This window comes from Lonchura striata, chromosome Z, assembly GCF_046129695.1.
Source record: "Lonchura striata isolate bLonStr1 chromosome Z, bLonStr1.mat, whole genome shotgun sequence".
NCBI classification, from domain to species: Eukaryota; Metazoa; Chordata; class Aves; order Passeriformes; family Estrildidae; genus Lonchura; species Lonchura striata.
This window is the reverse complement of record NC_134642.1, coordinates 67,129,603-67,149,820: the sequence shown is the minus strand read 5'-3', so window position 1 is coordinate 67,149,820 and position 20,218 is coordinate 67,129,603. Positions and strand designations below refer to the sequence as shown.

Sequence of the window (20,218 nt, the reverse complement as noted above, 5' to 3'; positions counted from 1 at the left end):
AAACTGGGCACAGTAGAATTAACACAGACTATATCTAACCAAAACCCAAAAGCTTATGGTAACCTTTCATTATAGGAAAAAACAGACCATGATCTTCTGAGATAGACTGTTTCTTCCAACAAAAAAAATAAGTGCACACATTCTCAGACAGCAGTTTTCTATTAGTTTTCTCTACCCATCAGTTTACATATCAGAAAAAATTTAGACTGCAAAACACTGAGATTCCAGCAAAGGCTAATAAAAGCAGACACCATTTGTATTGCTAGTGTCCTATGCAGAACTGTACTAACTCTAGGTAAAACATGAAACATGCTCCCTTAAAACACTAGTAGACACTAGATACCAAACTATCATCAATGACAAAAGTCATGACTGAGTGATGATGTCAAGATTGTCACACCCCTAAGACAAGCTGCCATAAAAAGTATGAAGAGAAACTTTAGAAAGATGGAAGATTTTTTCCTATTTTTTTTCTGTGGGAATATTTTCTAGATAATTTAAAATAAATTTTAAGTCAGTGATAAATAATATTTGCTTAAGATTAGCAATTGGTCTGTATGATTGGTGTTTATATATAGTTCTGGAATATGGTATAAATGAATGAGAAATGCTAAAAGGAGCTTAGAAAGGCTATGCCAATAGAAGCAAGGCATAATCTTCAGAAAAATGAAGGGAAAGAAAAAATGGTGAAATACAGCTTTGGAAATGGTCTATTCATCGTTCCCATAGCTTCAATTTAAGCTATGTTTAAAAGTGTTAAAAATCCAAAGAAATGCATGCTAAGTATATGTTTATTCTCTTTTTGCTGGCATTCTCTGAACGGTGATACAATCAGTGAATGGTTCTTAACAGAAAGCACAGAAAAGGGAGGTGATGTTAAACTGAGTGTGGTCACACACAGAACCCACCTTCATGACCAATAACAGATCTTCCAGCTGTCTGGAAGCTAATGATTCCTGCCACATTGTCACTTGCCAGGATAACCACTGTGACAGTGTTGAAACTGGGCAGAATCCTACTCCCTCCTTCAGTATGCACCAGGCTGATTATGATGCTTTCATTATCTTCTGGCTCTGGATCATCTAAAATGGTCAGTGTGACCATTTTTCTTGTTTCACCTAAAAGTAGAAGAACATATACATCCTTATGCGTTCACATGAAAATCACCTTTAAAAAGATGCAATAATCTATTCTAGCAGTAAATACTTAACTAACATAAAAAAGGGACATAAAGAATCTTTACTTATATACCTGTCTAGAAGTTATTGAATGTTGTTATGAAAATTTATTTAATTACTAATAAAATGCTTTATTAATCAGTATTTTTTTTAAAATATTCAATATACTCTGTAGAAATTAACAATGTTGGCATAATTTCTGAATGCCTAGAATTTTTATTTGCTTTATAAGTTTTCTGGCTTTCAAACTGCAATTAGAAAAAGGAATATAATTCTTGTAAAAAGAATTACCAAGTGAATACATTTTCTGATGTTACATACAGACATAGGTACATGAAATTTGACTATATATTTACTGGACCAGGAAATGCATTAAAGTAAGCTGTCATTGTTTTAGTTACCTGTCTTCTGGAATATCAAAGATGCAAGCAGCAAACACAATCAATACATTATAATTTGCAACAGAATCCTATTGATCATTGTATGTGCCTAAACTATACTAATTATCAGTTTATCCCCTACATATATTTTTTGTTATACTTTCTTTCAAAGTATCTTGTAAATAGACTTAGTAAACTTATAAACACTAATATAATTATATGTCAGTTTCCAAATCATCCCTGGCAAGACTTCATTTAAATTCAGATTATTTAGCAAACTAAATGAAAGCTGGAATCTTTACTACAGTCACATAAATTGTTTTCAAAACAATTGCTCTATTATCTCAGACTTTGAAAACATAAAATTCATTTTCCATGTTGCACAGTGCTTAAATAATCCCTAACATAGATATTTCTTATTTGCAATTTTTAAACTATCCTGTTATGTTACAAAATCAATACAATCTCAGAATCTAAAAAGATATACCATTAAAAAATTAGTACTGTATTGACTGAAGAACAAAAGACCACTTAGGCCTGATTCTCATTTTCAGTATCTTCGATACAACACCTATTTTATTCCTTACTTATTTAGTAAAAATGTTATCTTTAAAATGCACACTGTAGTATTTCTTTTAAAAATACTTAAATATTTTTACTTTTCACAATTTTTTTTTAGTCTTTGTGGTCTTTGTGTGTGGGTTTTTTTTTTTGTTTTCTTTAGTGTTAGACAAGAAAAGCTAGTGCTAAACCTTGCCTTACCTTCAGCAAACACCAGAATCTCACCAACACCCACAAAATCCAAGTTTGGGGTAGCAGTTCCACCAACAACACGCCATTCCACTGCCACCTGTCCCAGGCTGCCTTCTGTCCTGTGTATCATTAGCTGCACACTGGCCTGAGGACGTTCTTCTACTTCAATATACAGACCATTCTCTGTTGCATTGGGACTTACACTATAGATCTTAAATACTCCAAAGGCATCCCCATTCATCATTATGATAACTGTAGAAGTATTTGGCTGTCCAATGGTTGGTTGATTTTTTAAGCTGGCTGAGATGTTCAATAGTTCAACTTTCAACAGGGATACAGTGAATTTTTCATCCAGTTCTGGCAGGCTGTCAGGGAGTATGGTAACTGTGAGATTTGCAAACTCTTCTCCTTCCTGCATGATGGCCCACTGTCCTGTGATAGATTCATAATCACTACCAGCAATGGCTTGTGTGCTAAACAGAATGGAGGTACTGCTGATGTTTTTCTTGTAGGTCCATAATCCTGACATGTTAGTTAGTGGCCCAATCTCTGTCATCAGCCAGAGGCAGAGAGGAATCTCAGAGGCACTGGAAAATGTAAAGGCTGAACATGCTTGTTCTTTTAGGCACTGAGTTGCACAGGCATACAGTGGGTTACTTGCTGCTGACACATTCACTCTGGTCTTGGATGGCTGGTCAGGAATTCCTTGTGCAGGAGACTCATAATAGGCCAGGATATCCTCACCTTGCTCAATGGCAAGAGCTACAATGTCAGTCTCAGAAGTGCTGTAAAATACTTGCAGCTGACCAAACCTTCCCCCACTAAAAGACATTTAAATAAAAATGTTATGTTAGCTGGTAAAGCATGTCTAATATTCTGTATGTCACTATGTTAAGAATAAAAATTAACAAAATCAGCTAACGCCTTTTGAATTGCTGAGAAGTTACAAATAGCTAATTAAAGTGACTTTCCTTGAAGCTAGTACTAGAATAACTGAGTAGCTGGGTTTCTTGGAAAGCAAGTTTCATTGTTTATAGCTTGGGCAGCAGTCTATTAAGCAAGAATGTTTCATTTGTTTCTAGGAGTTAACTTAGTATTCCTAGGGCCATCAAGGAAGAAAAAGCTTTGCTGTCTAGTATTGTCATGATTCCTCTGAGGTGTCCTCAGAATATCATATTTCACATGCAAAACCTGTTTTGCTTTTCATTTTGTCTTCCATCACACAACATTTGATACCTTTTGTCCTCCTCATCACAGGAAAAGGCTGGTTTGCAGCTTTAAATGGCTTGTCAATCTAACAGACAAAATAAAACTTCAACTACACTGTGTGCACTGGGTTTACACTACACATTTATTACACTTGTACTTTATGTGCATTTCTAACAAGCAGATATCTAGTTCAAAATCAATGTATATGAAAAAAAAGCTGGCAGAACAAGAAATTGATGCAAATACCTATACAAGGGTGTAATATTTAAAATTATTGCCAAAAAAAAACCCAACAAAAACCAAACCAAACCAAACCAACAACAACAACAAAAAAGATATTAAAATCAGCCAATATTATACAGACCTTCTCCTGACTGATATATTTGCAAGTAAATTTCTTTCTAGTGGCTCCTGAATTTGATATGAGGATTGATGAAAGAAAACTGTGCCATAAGGATTATCATTGGCAGGTATAACAATATTTGCCAAGCCATCTAACCCGATAGCACCACCATTGGAGGCCTGAATTAATTCTACATGGACAATCTCAAAAAGAAAAAAAAAGAAGAACAAATAATGCAGCTGAATAATTTTTGTCATTTCTAAAAATAATCACAAGCAAAATAAAATCTGAACTTGTTGCAGCTTCCTGCCATAACATTTTTTGCTTTGATCTGCACACATCTCTTATACAAGTTAAAACTCTAATGCTGTTCAAGAGAGACATAAATTGCTCTACTTACTTCTTCTACTTCTGGGTCATCATCAGCCAGGATTTCCAACAGTAACATCTGAATGGTTTCCCCAGGAGCAAAAGTAATATTACCCGTGGCAGCTTTCAAGTCATCATCAGCAGGATGTCCATTAATGGTAGCAGCCCACTGAACTGTAACATTACCCAGCGTCCCAGCATTGCGGATTATTGGCAGATTTATGGTTACTGATCCAAATTCAGGCTCCTCCACAGTGAATTCAGTATTCTGAAAAACTGACATACACCACAGGGAGTTGTAGTGCATTAACAATAAAACTGAAAGTAAACATATCAGTTTCTGAAGTACAGTTTCATTTTACTTGCTTGCATTTACTTGCACAGATAAACCCTTTTTAATCATGTTTCAATCTAAAAGCAGACTTTCAATACTCATTTTTTCATCTGCAGGGAAAATTAGCATGAAAATAAAGCCTTCATCCAAAAAGTCTATTCCAATACATTCATTTTTAATGTCTTAGAATATAATCACCCAGCAAAGCAACTCTTTATAGATTTCATGTCACTTATTGAAGAAATTAATTATAACTGTTTAACATGGAATATGTTAAGTAGAAATCAGAGAATCACAGAATGGGCCAGGTTGGAAGAGGCCACTGTAGATCATCTGATTCAAGCTCCCTGCTCGTTTAACATGGAATATGTTAAGTAGAAATCAGAGAATCACAGAATGGGCCAGGTTGGAAGAGGCCACTGTAGATCATCTGATTCAAGCTCCCTGCTCAAGTAGGGTCATCCCAGAGCACATGGCACAGGAGTATGTCCAGGCAGTTCTTGGATGTTTCCACAAAAGGAGATTCAACAACCTCTCTGGGCAACCTGTTCCAGTGCACAACTTCCTGGGCATCAGTTTCACCTTGTTACCTCTTGTTCTACGGCTTGGTGCCACTAATTAGAGCCTCCAAGAGGCTCAATCCTTCTGTTATATTAAAGCCCCATTACTTCTTTATTAGATTTTTAAATTAACTTCATCTTATATTTTCCTTTACTCTATATACCCACACTTCTGCTTCTGAATGTTTTTATTCAGCTGCCAAGTAGCAGCTCCCCCACAAACTCCAAGAAGAAAAAGAATAACAGAAGAAAACAGAAGAAAATATGTATTCTTTTACCAAAGGATCCAAATGGTTCATCAGAAGCCTCAATAGTTATGACTGCCCTTGTCAAAGATCCAAGCAAGGCTCCTCCTGTTGTTTGGTTCAGCAGCTGAACATAAAATGACTCCTCAAGTTCAGGATTGATATCATTAATTATATAAATTGGCACAGCTTTACTAGTTTCCCCTTCTAGTAAGACAACATCTGATGAAGCTACACTGTAGTCCTCACCTAGATTTGTAGATGAAAAACCCAATGTAATAAAACACAGTGTGGTGAACATTGTCATTAATACCCACTTTGTCTTTGTTTACACATGCATTTCTCCATGGTTTTATGCTGTCTTTTCTTTTATCTTCAGACCCCAAACATCTTTATTTTTTTTTAATTATGTCCTATTGCCTTTTAAATGTTTGTACAGACCAAAATAAAGCTTGGCTGGACCAAAAGAGAGTTTGCACTGTTAGACTAAGAGGTAGTAAAAAAGGTCCTTTATTGTCTGCTGTTTACAAGGTCACAAAACCAAGATGTTTCTATATTTGATTTATAATTGCTGTCCAGCTTTCCAAGAGATAAAAGCGGGAACAGAAACACCTTGTCAAAGTAGATTTCAGTAAAGGGCATATTTTATGTGTCGATTTCATCTTAGGCAAACTTGTCTCAACTCTCTAGAGGAAGATCTGTGATACACTAGATCACTGCTCTGCTTCAGAGAGTAATTGAAAGCATACTCTGATATAAATCTAGCTACATATTTAATTTATAACACTCTATTACATAAAAATGAAATTAAAAGTTCTCAGAGCATGTATCACCCACCTAATCAGTTTGGACATAGCTGAAATACAGTGCACTCAATTTATAGCTGTCTAAGTGATCCTAGAGACTTCATAGTTTTTCTCCTTTCTTTATGTACCTTCTCTACAGCAGGGACCAACTGGAGAAGTTTATGTTCCATTTTCAGAAGTTCAAGTCTCCTTGGGTTTGGATAGATTTTTCCATGTTTGATTTACAGCTAAGTCCCCAGCTCTCACTTCCTCTCCAATAAGCTCAACTAAGCAATAGATGATGGGTTTAAAATGTACATGGGACTAAATTGTTATTGCATATACTATTATAACATTTTAGGGAGTGGGGGGCGAGGGGGCATTGAAGTGGTGGTATGCTAAACAAACAAATTAAGTAGACAAACACCCCAATTCCTTCTTTCATTTACCTTTCAGGTCCTCCAGTGAAAATGCTACATTTTCCACTAGGTCTTAGATTCATACTTGCTAAGCACAGTCAGTGCCTTAGTACTTTATCTTTCATACTTTTAAAATAACAGAGCAACTCATTACACATTTTTTGTTTCAGCTTTAACAAAGACTCCATAATTCTGTTATTCTGCTTTCTTACCAGCTGTTGCAGTTATTGGCATAGCTTTAAATTTCACAGAAACATCTGAAAATATTCCCCCAGTTCTGGTCACATTAATGATTGGTCCAACATAGTTTTCAGCAACTCGCACAGCTGAAGCTGAAAGCTGAAGTGTTCCAAAAGCATCATCATTGGCATTGATAATCACATGAGCTATTGTTTCACCCACTAAACCAAGTCGAGGAGAATTTATAACTGAAATATAAAGAAAACTTAGTAAGCAGTAACCTGAAATGCTTGCTATTCATGGCTATATAGTTTGTAGGCATATATGTGAGTTTAGCTGTCTCTACTTTTCAAGGAAATTATCTTTTTTTACAATTGGACAAAGCATAACTACAAACCACATCAAAATACATGTGTTTAAATTTTGTTCTAGCAGGAAATCTGAAACTATTCTACTATGTTGTGGAGCATACAAGCCATATTTTTTTTTTAAAGATGAAGTATTGTGAATTTATTTATTTATTTATTTAAGCATAAGACTAATACTAAGATCAATACAGTTCAGAATAATTTCAGTTTTACTCTTGATATGATGAAATATAAGTAAGATTTCAACTCCAAGAGGAATTATATTTGAGGTTACCCCTTAATCTGTGAGCAAAGGCAACAATTAGACATGCCAAGAATCTCTGAAGTGCAAATCAGGCTGTAATGACCTGAATTTATCTGAATGAGAAATTAAGTAAAAATTGTCAACACTAAGAAAGCAGCATGCCACTAACTCTATATAACCTTTTTTTAATAAGACTTTTTTGTATATTAATTTTAAAAACTAGCTTAGTTATTTCCTACTACTGAAATAATTCCAGAAATAATGCTAAATAAGCAGGTATTAGTGCACAAACAAACACTGTAACATGTTTTTCCAATAAAATAGTGCCAAAGGGAAGAAATGTCAACAGGCACAAGTCAGGTAACTAAAAGATATCTTATCTATACCAGGTAAAGAGCTCTTAATTTGTCTTGCTGTAGTTTCTCCTGTTACATATAAATACAAACCTTTATAGTTAAATTGTAGGTTTTATATAAGACACTTACTTGGCCGATCCTGAACTTTCTTGGTTAAAACAACACTGCTTAGCTCCACAAAAACAGATTCTGACCTCTCAGGATCATCATCATCCAAAATAGGCAAGGATATTGTGGCCTCACTTTCATTGGTTGCAAAGATCACATAACCTGTAACAGGCATATAGTCTTTTCCCTCTATTGCTCTGACAATGTCAGGTGGAAGAAAGGGCAACTTTTCTTCATCACCAATAGTTCTGTATTTCACCATTACTGTACCAAGGAGACCACCACATCTTACAACTGTCAGAGAGACATTTTTTGTTTTTTCCTCAACTTTTATTGGTCTGTTTCGCTCAGAAAAGATGAAGACTCCATATGGATCATCATTTGCTAAAATAGTTAATGTTGCATTAGTATGATATCCAAGACGACCAAGGGAGACATTGATGATCAAGACAGAAAACATTTTATCCAATTCGGGAACATCATCAGGAGAAACCTGTAATGTAATATTTGCTCTCACTTGGCCAACATCAAAAGTTACATTCCCAACGGTAGAGATCAGGTCATTGGTGAGATCGCAGATTATGATCCAATGCAATGTCACCTTAGATAAGGTCCCATGACTTCTCACAACCTAAGAAAAACATATAAAGATGTGCAGATTTTTATTCTATTAGAAAGAAACAGAAGTGTGAAATGCAATTAAGCAAATGATGAATTAAAGATATGTCTGTGTTTTAAAAACATGTAATTTTTAATACCTTAGCCCTGCAGAACTTGTATTATCAACACTTATTTTAAGACAGTAGCCCCTTGATGCTAAATTAATAGAAGAGGTTAAGTTTTTGGATATTATTATTATTATTATTTTAGTTTCAAGCTGAATAATATACATTAGCAAACACTACATGACTGAAAAACAAATGTTCATTACAAAGTTGTTATAAACCCCATAGTCTAATGACAAAAGCATCAGAGAACACCAGTAAAAACAGAGAGAAGAGTTTAATGCAGCAATATGAAACTCAAAGCTTTCTAACCTGCAGCACAACATTGCTATCTCCATCTTCAGGCTCAGTTCCATTCACTGAAAGGGACTCAGCACTGAACTCAAATACACCATGAGCATCATCAGAAGCCTCAATAGTCACAAGGATATGGGATGCAATTCCCAAGCTAGCTGTTAAATGAGAGTTGCAACATGGATTATTTTTACCTCTCATGTTTTCTTACATGAAAGAAAGCAGCTGAAGAAATATGCTACAAAAATACAAAAGAGAGTATGAAGTGTCTGTGCTGTTGATCTTTGGTTTTTTTCTTTTTTAAATGCATGGTAACCCCCTGTATAGAAAAGGACCTGACTTTTGGTAAGGCGATCCTCTCAATCCTTCTATGGAACTATGCAACAAAAAATAGTATTATTTTAAGAGAGGAACAAAAATAAAATTACAAGTTTAATGAAAGAAAATGGAGCATCATTTAAGATAGTGAGGAGTTGTACTGTAAACCATAGTATAAGAGGAAAGACAAGATTAATGCAGATCGTATCTGCATAAGCTGGAATGAAAGAAAAATATAACCTAAAAAACCCCACGAGTCAAATAAATTCTACTTCTAAAGATATTGTCTTGGGTGACATAACTTGCTGCTCAGAGAGAAGAGTCTGGCACTTAAGGAAACCATTCCTGGAATCAAGTAAAATGGAAACAAAATGTCAAAGAAAACAATAAAAAATGAAATGGAAATGAAAGGGAAAGGGAAAGGGAAAGGGAAAGGGAAAGGGAAAGGGAAAGGGAAAGGGAAAGGGAAAGGGAAAGGGAAAGGGAAAGGGAAAGGGAAAGGGAAAGGGAAAGGGAAAGGGAAAGGGAAAGGGAAAGGGAAGGAAAGGAAAGGAAAGGAAAGGAAAGGAAAGGAAAGGAAAGGAAAGGAAAGGAAAGGAAAGGAAAGGAAAGGAAAGGAAAGGAAAGGAAAGGAAAGGAAAGGAAAGGAAAGGAAAGGAAAGGAAAGGAAAGGAAAGGAAAGGAAAGGAAAGGAAAGGAAAGGAAAGGAAAGGAAAGGAAAGGAAAGGAAAGGAAAGGAAAGGAAAGGAAAGGAGTAGGGTTTTGTCCCAGATTGAGGAGCAAGATGTTTTGTATTGCTATCTGTGTAGCAGTTGTCTTCTGGGTAGTTTTCGTTACCTCCTGTTAATGGGCTCATCAATATCTCCACATGTGACTCAGAGATAATTCCCTCCAGGAGCCAGTTCTGTTTAACAGGTGAGCAAGGACCCACCAAGTGACTCAGAATGACATCAGCCCATGGTGAGATGCTCCGCCCAGTCGGGAGGAGCTAAACATTCCCACCTAGATATATTCTGGGATTGCTAGACAGAGAAGCAGCCTTCCCAGATCTTTCCAAGAGGAACAAATTGGGGTTTTCTACTAGACCTTCAGAAGAAGACTAGACCCTTCTACAGGACCACTGCTCCAGCAGAACCACATCTCCCACTCCAGGAGGACTGCAGCCACTCTAATCTGGACTTCTGACAACATGGTGGGCAAAGGGGTGTCAGGTTGGATTCTGACTCTGTCAGTGGTTTTTCTTTTATATTATTGCATGGATTTTGTTTCTTTTCCCTTTTCCTAATAAATTGTATTTCTGAGTCTCTCACTGGTTTTGCTTTCCAACCAGAACAGGTTTTCCAATATATTCTATGTTATTTCTTAATTTGGTATTTTTATCAATATTAAATTACCATTGTTTTCTCCATATCATGACATATATAGAAACATGAAGAAGTGAAAGAGGAAAAATGAAAAAAATCAAATTATTTCATTAAAAAATCTAACACAACTGACTTTTCTTTAAGAGTATTTTTGCCATGAAGAGCAAAATTATACATAGAATATTATATCATATAGTATCAAAGTATACAATCAAGTAGTTTTAAAATTGCCTTCAATTTAAAAAGTACCTTTGCTTTTTTGTCCCAGGAGAATTTGGCAGTGCTCAGACCAAGATAATTTTGTAAGCTTTAATTATGAAATCACTATATTGTGTTTTACAACAATATAGTTTTAATTATATAAGAGCCTGCTGTATTCTACTTTACCTTAAACACTGACTGCTAGTGAAATTACACCTAAATTGAAGTGGAAAAGAATTTTTTTAAAACTTTATGTTAAATCTAAATTAATCTCTAACTACACATAAAGAAAGTTGTATCAAGCATAATAATTTATGACAGCTATTATACTTATAAATAAAATATAGGATTAATCAAAACATCTTACCATGTTGAGGGACAGTTGAAAGGAAGAAATCCATGTTTCCATCACCACTACCACTTCCATCATTTCTAAAGAGCTCAGCAACTTTAAGATGACAGACATACAGATATATACACATATATACATTTATAAATAAAGGGAAAGCAGAAAGTAATTTAAACATTTCTGGACAACACAAAAAGACAGACGTGTATTCTAGGAAAGTGTAAATTTTCAAAATTAAAGTATACAGTATTTCTGCTAAAAGCCAGATATGCTTGAATATGCCACCTCTTGTTTAATTTATTGAATTGGAAAGAGCAAAAGGAAGTCAGAAGGAAAGAAAACACATACTACTTTCCTTTATCTTTTTTTTCCCTTTCCTTCTGTGTTCCCTCTTTCTCAGTCCTAATAGAGAAATTAGAAATGGGCAAGCAGGAGAGGGAAGAAGTGTCTAGACTCTGTGAAATGCTCTTTCTCTAATATTTTCTAACAAATCAAAAAATTGTGTCAGAAAGTTGAAAAAATTTCACAGCTTAACTGATGGAGCCTTTATTCTAAGTTTTGTGCTTGCAGAAGTGTTGAAAAGCTCCAAAAGATTATGTTCAGAAGGTATTTACATCTAATAAATTACCAAAGTTAGCTGTAAGTTTTGTAACAAAAAAAAAATGAAAATTTGTTTAACTGAAACAACTAGTTGACCAAAAAGTCCACATGCATGAAAGCTCAAACTTTTATCAAAAGAATCTGAGCACAGCACTACTGTGCTATGTTTCAGCACAGTTATACATGTTAATATGATATGAAGGTATCACACTTGCAATTCTAAATTGCTTTGAAAATTAATATCAGTAGAAATGGCACTTTATGGCTCTCAACACTTCATTTCCTCCAACCAGAAGGAATCTCCTTAAAATCTTTTTTAAATGGAAATAAATTCTGTAAAGCAAAATTGATTTTACATGGCAGGAGCACTGATGCTTGCCAACTGTTTTAAGACTAAAGTCACACAGCAGGATTTATTCTAGCTTCTAGCTAGTTCTCCAACTCAGCTAAACTCCCCAGGCATCTCAAAACCCACAATTTTCTAATTCTATAATCAATTTGAATAGCTTATGAGCCAGTTTATTGCCATTTCTCCAATTTCACTCAAGTGGTAGATAAAAAGCACAACTTTGGCTGTTAAATTTTAAATATTGAAAACTTGAAGGAAAAAAAAATTCTTACATTATTTTATTTCCCTCTATCAGCTATGGAATGATGTAATTTAAAAAGCAGCAATTGCCTTTGAATGCATGGTAGTAATATACTTTCTTTGAGATCTGATTGTTTACAGCAGTGATTAAGAAAACATCTGAAGGACAGTTTTTCCCTAAAAATAATTGTTGCTTTCTGTAGGGTGTGTTTTTAGAAATACCATGGAAATAGTTCACAAGGTTAGATTTCAAGGGATGAATAAAGATCACAAAAATACAACCACTGGGTTGATATATGTGCCTTACCTCCTCCCTCTGGGTTCAACAGCTCCACTTTAAAAGTTTTTTCTAGTTCAGGAATAGAATTGTCAGTGATGTTAACAGTAATGTACTTGTATCTTTCTCCAGGCTGAAATTCCATTGAGCCCCAAACAGCCTGAAATATGACAGGTCTTCATAGTTTTGTTCAAGTTTAGTGTTTTCATCCAAATGAAAAAAGAAATACAACCTCAATTCTTTTTCTCTTTATCAAAACATCTACTTTTCCTCACTTCAACTTTTAAAAATCTGCTGAGTCTTTTTTATAAGTAAAAGCAGTCTAAATTCACTGAATTATGAGCATCTTCATTTATCTACGTTTTTCTGCACACAGCAGTCAGACAAGAAAACAGATTTACAAATGTTCAGATGTACAAATCCTAGTAAGTACAAATATAATCTTCACCTGCATATGCACCTGCATGGTCATATGAAGTCTGATATACTTAGAAACAATAGACAATATCCATTCTTGCTGCACTGACAATTTTCTTAAGGATATCAAAATCAAACCCAGAGGCTTTTCCCAGGAAACACAACATGATGCACAGAAAGGAGGCAAAATGCACATAGTGAAACCACTATAGCTTTATAGTGATTTTATAGGGATCATAGTGATTATTATGCATCTATTACAACATAATAAACTGTTTCTGTGATAAGAATCACAGCAGAGCTAAAAATATTCAAACTGATGGCTACTTCCAGGACAAATAGCTTTAATTAAATTCTAAAATAATTACACATCATTGCAATAGCCATACCTGATAATCTTTAGGACTGAAAGCTGTAATTGGCACTGTCCTGTATTCCATAAGAACTGTTCCAAGAAGTCCTTGTGCACGAACTACCAATAATCTGATGTGTCCAACTTCTTCTTTAATGGTGATATGGGGCACAGCAGAGGCTGGCAGAATCATTTCATCACTGGGCTGAGGAGGTGGCCCCACTGAGAACTGCAGTAGACCTGAAAGACAAAAATTACATACATGGCTTCTCATAAAAAATTCAAATAATAAAAATAAAAAAAATAAAAACCAAAAATATTTATAATATCTATATTCGAAAAATGACATTTTAAACATATTAAGATGCCCTTAGAACTCAATCATGCTATTTCCAGGTATGTAGTATGTACATTTTCTCTCTCACTCATGTTAGTCTGAAAAAATCATTTCACAAGAATGAATTCAACGCTTCCCAAAAGAACCCAAATGTCATAATATTGGGTACTAGCTGGTATAGTAATAGGCATGATTAAATATCTCTCTCTGTTACAAATTCTCATTTCACAAAAATTACCATAAAATCAACAACATGCAATGTGGTTTTCTTGCAAATGGGGATGATCCCATGTTTGGTCCAGGCAGCTTTAATTCCTTTTTTGTAGCATTCTCAAGAGTCAGTAATTTGACTTTTATTCTTGTATAAAAATCATTAATTAATCTCAAATTAGATAAAGTGCAATTGCTTCCTCATCTGTCTAGGCTAAGCAAATTTTTTACCTCTTGAGCTAGAAGTATACATGAATCTGCAATAAGATTGCATCATCAACATTGTTACCATATGGGTGGTCACTGGCTTTAATGCTGATATCAGTAGTTTCCTTTTCTGGATCTATACTTGCTCCACTGGTAGGAGTTGAACCTAGTTTTCCATCTCCAGACACTGCAGAGACTAATGTCACACGGAAATACTCATTTAACTCCGGAATGTCATCATCAATAACATGCAAATTTAAGACCTAGAGAAGGACAAAATCATGGAAAAATCAAAGTATGCAACATACATTCCTTAAGAGTTTTATGACCCTTTTAAACAGTTTTTAGTCAATCAGCTGTATTTGCTGTGAGTTCAGAAAGAAATGTAGAGAACATTATTGCCCTCCACATAATTTAACCTTATGATAATAATTATAATAATAAGCTTAGAATACCAATTGCAAAAACATCTTTACCAAGATGTGAGAGACTTTACAGCAATTAATCTAATTTAGAGAGCACATGAAGTGAGCTTTAATCCCACCTGACACTTGAGGTTACAGATCATACTACCATGTAAAATAATCTGCTGTACATAAGATATAATATTAATCTCAGACTATTTCAACTTCCTATCTATTGTGATAAGATTTGACAAATATATAGGAAAAAAAATTTAGGTAGCTGATGTAGAGCAATGGGAATGAGTAGTTTAAAAATGTCAGTGGAAATTCTCATAAGATTTTTCACCTGAAGAGCAACTGCTCCCAGTCTGTTTCTTAGGGCCATGACCATTAGGTCCTCTGTATGTAGACTGCATATTGAACCACATAGCAATGAAGCAAGAGGGTTCACCAGGTCTTTTCCACTGCTTTATAAAGTAAGTCAGGACTCATCCATGCTGCCAGACTGGAAAAGCTTGGCAAATTTAACTTTAAATGACTGCATGTAATGCAGTAATACATTTCAGTAGAGAATTAAAGCTGAATAAACTGCCAGGAGCATACTGTTTTCCAAAAATCACAAGTTTTTTGCCAAGCTGTAATAATTTACATTGTTTAATTGGGATCAAATCCACAGCTCTAAGTCCCTGGGATCTTTTCAAACTATGTCAGTAGGTTTCACTCAGTCCCTACTGACTTCAACAGAATGACAGAAGCAAAATTAAAGACAGTTTGTATTTTCTACTATCGATCCACCCTTCTATTTAACAAACACTAATAGAAAACACTTATGAACTTCCTACAGTATTGTGGCCCCACACCTCTTTTTCAGACAAATGTGAAATTCCCATGCTGTGGGCTTGGGTCAAATTCACAAAAATAGATAAATGAAAATAGACAGAATGTGGCTAACAGTTGCAGGACATTTGATTACAGCAGTAAAGTTGACTGTCCATTTCATTGTTGTGGAGATAAAACTGATCTCCACAGCTCAGATCAAAACCTGATCATATTCCAATTTCAGAAGTCACTGGATCCATTATTCAAGGCCAGGGCTACCTATACTTGAAGTATAGCATAAGCTCTAATATAAACATAAATGTAAACATATTTTATATGCAACTCTTTGCATTAAGCATTCATGCGTGCACAGTAATGCCTGAAGTGAGATGCACACAGATATATAGGTGTCTATCCTATCACTCATTAGATGTCAAAGATGGAAAAACCCCTGCAAAATGTAATAAAAGCCAGGAGAAGAAAAGACTCTTTAGTATGAAAACCAGTCAAGCATTCTCAGAAGGTGTTTTCCAGCACATTTGCAAAGGACAGGATGAATACTTAATAGGAAGGTAGGGTTTACCTCTGATCTCTGCCAAGGAAGGAATGTGATAGTGCCACTGCTGTTAGAAAAATCGCTAACAGAGTAATTAATGCCCCTGGAATCAACCTGTGAGATAATGTAATTTATATACACATAGTCTAGGGCACCCCTTGTTCGCTCCACGACACAGGATATAGTGGAACCCTCATCAGCAGCCTGGAAGAAAGCAAGAAATTGACATATTTGTTATGATTAAAGTAAATCAAAGGAATAAATGTAAAAAGTTGAATTCTCTAGTGCTATTCAAATGTTCAGCAATTCTTTATTGCTGTCATGTTGCTTTCATCACTGTTGGAGTGATAGGAAGCTGAAACTGATGTCGATGGTGGTCAGAGCAATCTTCATGGAAATTGAAATAGCTTCTGGCATCTCCCTGAGGTCAGCCAGTAACTGTACCCTGTTGTTTCTTTTGGACACAAAAACAGAATCAGTGTTTAAAATGTGTATATCAAAAGCAAAATACTATACTGTTTTATATTAATTTCAATTCTTTTAAGAAATATTTAGATTCATCCTTTCCCTGACTAAAAACACTATGAAAAAAAAAAATATACATTTAAATCAAACTATACTATTATGATTCAGGGAAAACTGAAGAACTTTTTGTTCTACAGTACTCTTTGCAATTCTGTCTTCATAAAGAACATGTCCTTAGCAGCAACAATTTCACACATTTGGAACAAATCAGGAATTGATACTGGCAATGTGCATTAAAAAAATTATGATAAACAAATTAAAATAGAAAATAATTTTATTTGAAAGTTATCAGAATGACTAAAGCTATCTTAAGCATTAAATAAATTTGAGTTGCTGTATAGCACAATGCAGATACTGAACATGCCTTCAACTGCTTAACGAACAGATACAGACATAAGAAAATTAAACTACTGATATGACCATGCTATAAGATAAAGGTGAAACAATTAACATGCCACATAAATTTTAAATTTTTCTTCATGGCTGATTGCTGATCTGTCACATCACAGAATTATCAGTAGCATTGGAAACTGAAGGAATCTATTACGGTAGCAGATGGTAGTCACCTGGAAAGTAAACTGAACTGAACCAAAAACTACCAGTCAGGCAAGATTGTTTTCTTCAAACACATCATAAGGACTTCAGATAAAAAGGATGCACTTAAGAGGTCATAAGAGCTCCCAAATTGTAAAGCATTATTAATTTATTTTCCAAAATAATCTAATAATAATAGAAACTAGTATCATGTATCCCTCATAATGATTAAAAACTAAAATTTAATTATGTTTATTTCAATCCCCTCAAAAAAAGATTCAAGTTTATATACTGCAGATATGGTGGTCACCACCATCAAAAATTTTATGTTTTAAACCAGTACCTTCCAGCCAGTATTAAGAGAATGCAGATCAAATATGATGATAAAATGATGATGATTTCATTCTAAGGGAGGGGGAGACTGGAACAGAACCCAAAAGAAACAAATGCTGCACAGCACAGTCGCTCACCACATCCTGACCAATACCCAGCCCATTTCCAAACAATGACCAACTGCTTTCCAGCTAACTCGCCCAGTTTATACATTGGACTTGACATTCTGTAATGTGGAATGTTCTTTTGGCCAGTTCAGGTCAGCTGTCCTGGACACGCTCCTTCCCATCTTTTTGTGAAGCTCCTCACTAGCTGAGCATGAGACAAAGAAAAGTCTTTGACTCAGGTGAAATTGTACTTAGCAACAACCAAACCATCCTTATGATATCAACATTATTCTCATCTTGAATCCAAAACACAGACCTGTACCAGATACTAAGAAGAAAATGAACTCTCTCCAAGACATCAGGTTACAGCCTCAGAAGTTACAGAAGTAGAGGAAAAAAAATTATTCTAGGAAATTTTAAGCCTTAGTCTTCAGTTTATATAATAAAGTAAATTTTCTTAATAAAAGTAATTTGTGGGGATTTTAAAAAAGTAATAGTGGCGATACTAGAGTGACTGAGCCTGTATAAACAGAATTTACACAATTCCAAATTCTAGAAAACTTTGACTATAAAAATTTAAAAAGTAGAATAAGGCCATTCAAAGGTTAGTTAGCCTTGCCATTAGTTTGATTGTGTCTACAATTTTCCTGTAGTTTTCCTTATGAGCATCTTACCTCAGGAATACATGCCCCAGTGAAGCCAAATAAACCATTAGCATTATCACTTTTCTGTATTCTTAATCTTGCTGTTGTGTTTTCTTCTGAAATTCGAGCTCCACCACACACAGAAATGAGCTTTAGGATGAATAACTCCTCTCCTTCTTCCTCTTTATCATCCTTTGCAGAAACAATGAATGATTTATTGGTTTCTCCTTGACGATACTCCAAATACCCAGAGACAGGGTGTACATCACTCTTTGCAGGAGTTGCATGGAGTTCATAGATCTCTGCTTGTGTCAGTTTTCTCTCATAAAGTCTTACATCCTGCATTAAACCTGTGTACCTGCTGCTGCCATTGATTCCTGCTCCAATTCTCACTATTCCTGGACCTGAGAAGAAAGTTAGAATTTTTCTTATGTTATTGGGGCTTTTTTCTAAATAACTAATATATGTAATTATTTAAAAATCTATGATAACTTATTTACCGTCCCTGGGTTAGTAATCATATTGATCTTGAAATGGAGACTGGGAGGCTCCTGAAGCCTCATCTCAGTGTTACAGGTAGATCATTACAGGTCAAATAATTCCTTCCTAGATTGTTCATGTATTTCAACTTACTAATTCTATCTGCACGTTGTCATAATCCTTTATCTTAATGAATCTTGGAAACTTCTCTCTTTCCATTAAAATATTCAGAGCCAGCTGCAGCCCATATCAATTTTGTTTTTCCAAACACTTGCTTTACACATTTTGTATCTTGGTATATTTAATGTGTCCTCTGCTAGGACTGACAATTCATTCTGATGATCAGAGTATTAGCCACACAGGACATGCTTGTGCCCTTATGCACTGGAAGAGGGGCTTAGAAAAGTAGACCAGTTCCAAGCACTTTTTTAAACTGTTTTATCATTTCTTTCTCTCCGAAAAATTATTCTACTCAGCAAATCAGAGGATGACAGTTCCTTTTTTCAAAAATATACTAAGCTGGTAGTTCATAGTTCTCTATAACATAGAGAACATATCTCTTCAACTGTTTTATGATTTTGGAAGGAAATGTGACACTGAGTGTCACTTCTAGAAACAAGTAACCACAACTGCGACTGATCCCAAGACACAAGGCAGAGGATGGTGAGAAAAGCCAGGCTACAGTACCCACTATAGTATCCAGCATTAAAAGATGAGAGATTAAATCCTTAGATTATACTTAGCTTATATATATATCTCCAGACAGAGCTTTATGTTTGTGCACATATATGCATGTAGATATTATATGCATTTAACATCACTGCATGTTTTTAAATTTTCCTTCTTTGATTACAGAGGAGCCTGCACTCAAGACTTTGATAATGATGCACTGCCTATCCCCATGGGAAAAAAAAAAAAAAAAAAAAAAACAAACAAACAAACAAACAAAAAAAAAAAAACCCTGTGAAACTGATGGGAAGAGAAATAAAGGAAAAGGAAGAGATTACTGCTATGAAAAAAAAAAAAAAAAAGCACATGGAAGGGTGAGGAAATGCAAAAGAAAGAGTAAACATAAATGTATTTCCACTATATAATACCTGACTTTGCAAAGGAATTCTTGTGATGCTCACTGCTATGCTAGTTGAGTGTAAACGTCCATAATGGTTATGTATGACTAAGACACATCTGGGAATATCAAATTAGAGGAATTGAAGTACATATGCTAATGTTATTTGGAACATCATTAAACATATGGGCAAATTTTTTATATACCATGTAAATACACGCTTAAGTAAATCTAAACCCTAAACATTCTATTGCTTACAAAGTAGTGGTTTAGCTGTAATATAATTCACAACTAGACTCAAAAACTTATTGTATTTTGTTTCAGAAATCAAGAGAAAAGATTATTTCTTAGTCACAGTACTGCAAATCTAATCAAAACCTTAATTATAAATATATATAACTATAAGTACAGTTATATATCTATAAGCATACATATAGAAATATAATTATCATTATTTTCAAGTTATTGAAATTAATATTCTTGTACAGTTCTGATGCTTTTTGAAAATTTCCCAGCTCTTATTTCCATTTATATGGTTTTTGAAAATTCCTAGAATTTTCTATGAATTGCTTTTAACTAACTAATCAGATATAATAATTTCAGAATCTTGCATATATCTTTCAAGGAGCTAGACAATTCCATATTTTGCAAAACTTCATATATGAAGAATAACACAACC

The 20,218-nt window shown here is 34.6% G+C and overlaps 1 protein-coding gene across 1 annotated transcript in view; it reads right to left on the bottom strand.

Annotated features, from left to right (window-relative positions):
• Positions 1-20,218, bottom strand: part of ADGRV1 (adhesion G protein-coupled receptor V1) — a 436,592-nt gene that overhangs the window by 374,013 nt on the left and 42,361 nt on the right. The window contains exons 22-35 of the mRNA XM_077790425.1: positions 18,024-18,397; positions 15,878-16,054; positions 14,154-14,334; positions 13,355-13,557; positions 12,579-12,708; positions 11,101-11,181; positions 8,869-9,008; positions 7,853-8,462; positions 6,788-7,003; positions 5,405-5,620; positions 4,264-4,508; positions 3,885-4,066; positions 2,321-3,132; positions 909-1,118 (exon numbers count right to left, since the gene is read on the bottom strand). Of these exons, the coding sequence (XP_077646551.1) occupies positions 909-1,118; positions 2,321-3,132; positions 3,885-4,066; positions 4,264-4,508; positions 5,405-5,620; positions 6,788-7,003; positions 7,853-8,462; positions 8,869-9,008; positions 11,101-11,181; positions 12,579-12,708; positions 13,355-13,557; positions 14,154-14,334; positions 15,878-16,054; positions 18,024-18,397 (3,777 nt within the window). The remainder of the gene's footprint in view (positions 1-908; positions 1,119-2,320; positions 3,133-3,884; positions 4,067-4,263; positions 4,509-5,404; positions 5,621-6,787; positions 7,004-7,852; positions 8,463-8,868; positions 9,009-11,100; positions 11,182-12,578; positions 12,709-13,354; positions 13,558-14,153; positions 14,335-15,877; positions 16,055-18,023; positions 18,398-20,218) is intronic.